The 1,513-nt window shown below is 46.3% G+C and overlaps 1 protein-coding gene across 1 annotated transcript in view; it reads left to right on the top strand.

The window, feature by feature from the left end:
• The window catches only part of LOC114067302 (inositol 1,4,5-trisphosphate receptor-interacting protein-like 1), a 2,446-nt gene extending 2,248 nt beyond the window's left edge, over nucleotides 1-198 (top strand). Inside the window, exon 3 of the mRNA XM_027902625.1 lies at nucleotides 6-198. Within this exon, the coding sequence (XP_027758426.1) occupies nucleotides 6-152 (147 nt within the window). The 3' untranslated portion in view covers nucleotides 153-198. The remainder of the gene's footprint in view (nucleotides 1-5) is intronic.
• Nucleotides 199-1,513: the final 1,315 nt, after the last annotated feature.

The following is a 1,513-nucleotide window of genomic DNA, read 5'->3' as shown; positions in this document are numbered from 1 at the left end:
AGGAGATTATCTTGCCTCCGGATGTCAAAGCTGCTGAGCCACTCAACCTCTTCCATCGGCTGGCAGTGGATCCCATTGCCCACACCCAGGCTATGATGGAGTACCATGAACTGGGAGAACGGATCGAAAGGATTGTCCTCTATGGCCATTGAAAGAGGTCTTCCCATCAAGATCTGTGCTTGTGGGGCTTACAGCTGAAGGCAGACAACCACCTTATACTGCAGCAAAAGGAGAGGAGGATTTGGGATCAAGAGGGAAGAGAAAACCCTGTGCAGCAGCACTCTGCCATCAGCATTTGCCTCTCAACCATCTGCCCAGCACAGCATCCAGTGATGACCAGGGGTCCTGCAAAGATGACTTTCACCCTCCTTTCCCCTCACACTCTCATGGTCATTGTGGCCATTTGAGATGGACCCAGGAACTCGTTCTGGTAGCTCTGGCTGCTCAGAGATCAAGTGAAAGGCACCGCTAATATTCCTCCTGGTATTCACAGTGGCCTGAGTGGAGAATCACCTCATCCCAGACCGTACCCCTTACTGATCCCCAATGGGCCGTGTGTAGGTCAGCGTTGTGCACACCCTGTTGGACCTGACCTGAAATTTTGTAGATATAAATTTAGAAGATTTTATGAAGTGTATATATATTCATAACCAATAGGACATACAGATATTTACGATAGCACATACATATATATATATATCTATTAAATAGTACATTATTTTTATATAGCAGTATAGCATATATCTCTCCCAGTGTTTCCCCTTGTCCCCTTAAGGGATGCTTTAGGTCAGCATTACACCAAGGCTGTCATCCCCAGACACACTTGGAGCTGACCTATTTTTTTATTCTATAAATATATAGGGTTTATTTTAATTCATATTTACAATATAGTTCATAGGGCATTTCTTTGATATTCTATTATCATTACATAAATATAGCACCAATAGATCCCCCACTATTTACTTCAACACATATCAACACACTGGAGTCACGGCATTTATGACTGGCAATCCAGAAACTGCTTTCCCCTTGTTTCAATAAAGAGTGCTACTCCAGAAACTGGATCGTGTAAGTTTGTATGGATCTCAACAAGGTCTAGAGTCTTGGTAAATGGCACTAGTTGTGAGTCTGTGCTCTTGAACGTTGGCACTGAGCTCAACCAAACCGAGAGTGCTGAACTGGTTCTCCTCCCAAATTAGGCCTCCTGCAACCCGGCCCCTCTGCTCATGGAATCTCAGAATGACTCAGGCTGGAAGGGACCTCAAAATTCATCTGGTTCCAAACCCCTCTGCCATGGGCAGGGACACCTATCAACAGATGTGGTTTCTCCAAGCCCCATCCCACCAGACCTTTAACACTCCCAGACCTGTTCTCTGCTCTTCTCATTCCCTCTGATCTCTTGGGCCTTTGGCACCAGGCGCCTTCAGAGAGCAGAGCGACCCTTTCTCAGCAGAGCTCTGTTCAGGGGAGAGACGCAGCCACCAATGGCCTCTAGCTGGAGCCAGAGATTTAT

This window comes from Empidonax traillii, unplaced genomic scaffold (genome assembly GCF_003031625.1).
Source record: "Empidonax traillii isolate 1590-97213 ecotype Southwest subspecies unplaced genomic scaffold, ASM303162v1 scaffold893:size250192, whole genome shotgun sequence".
In the NCBI taxonomy this organism is placed as follows: Eukaryota; Metazoa; Chordata; class Aves; order Passeriformes; family Tyrannidae; genus Empidonax; species Empidonax traillii.
The sequence above is the reverse complement of the archived record's forward strand: the minus strand, read 5'-3'. Positions and strand labels throughout refer to the sequence as shown.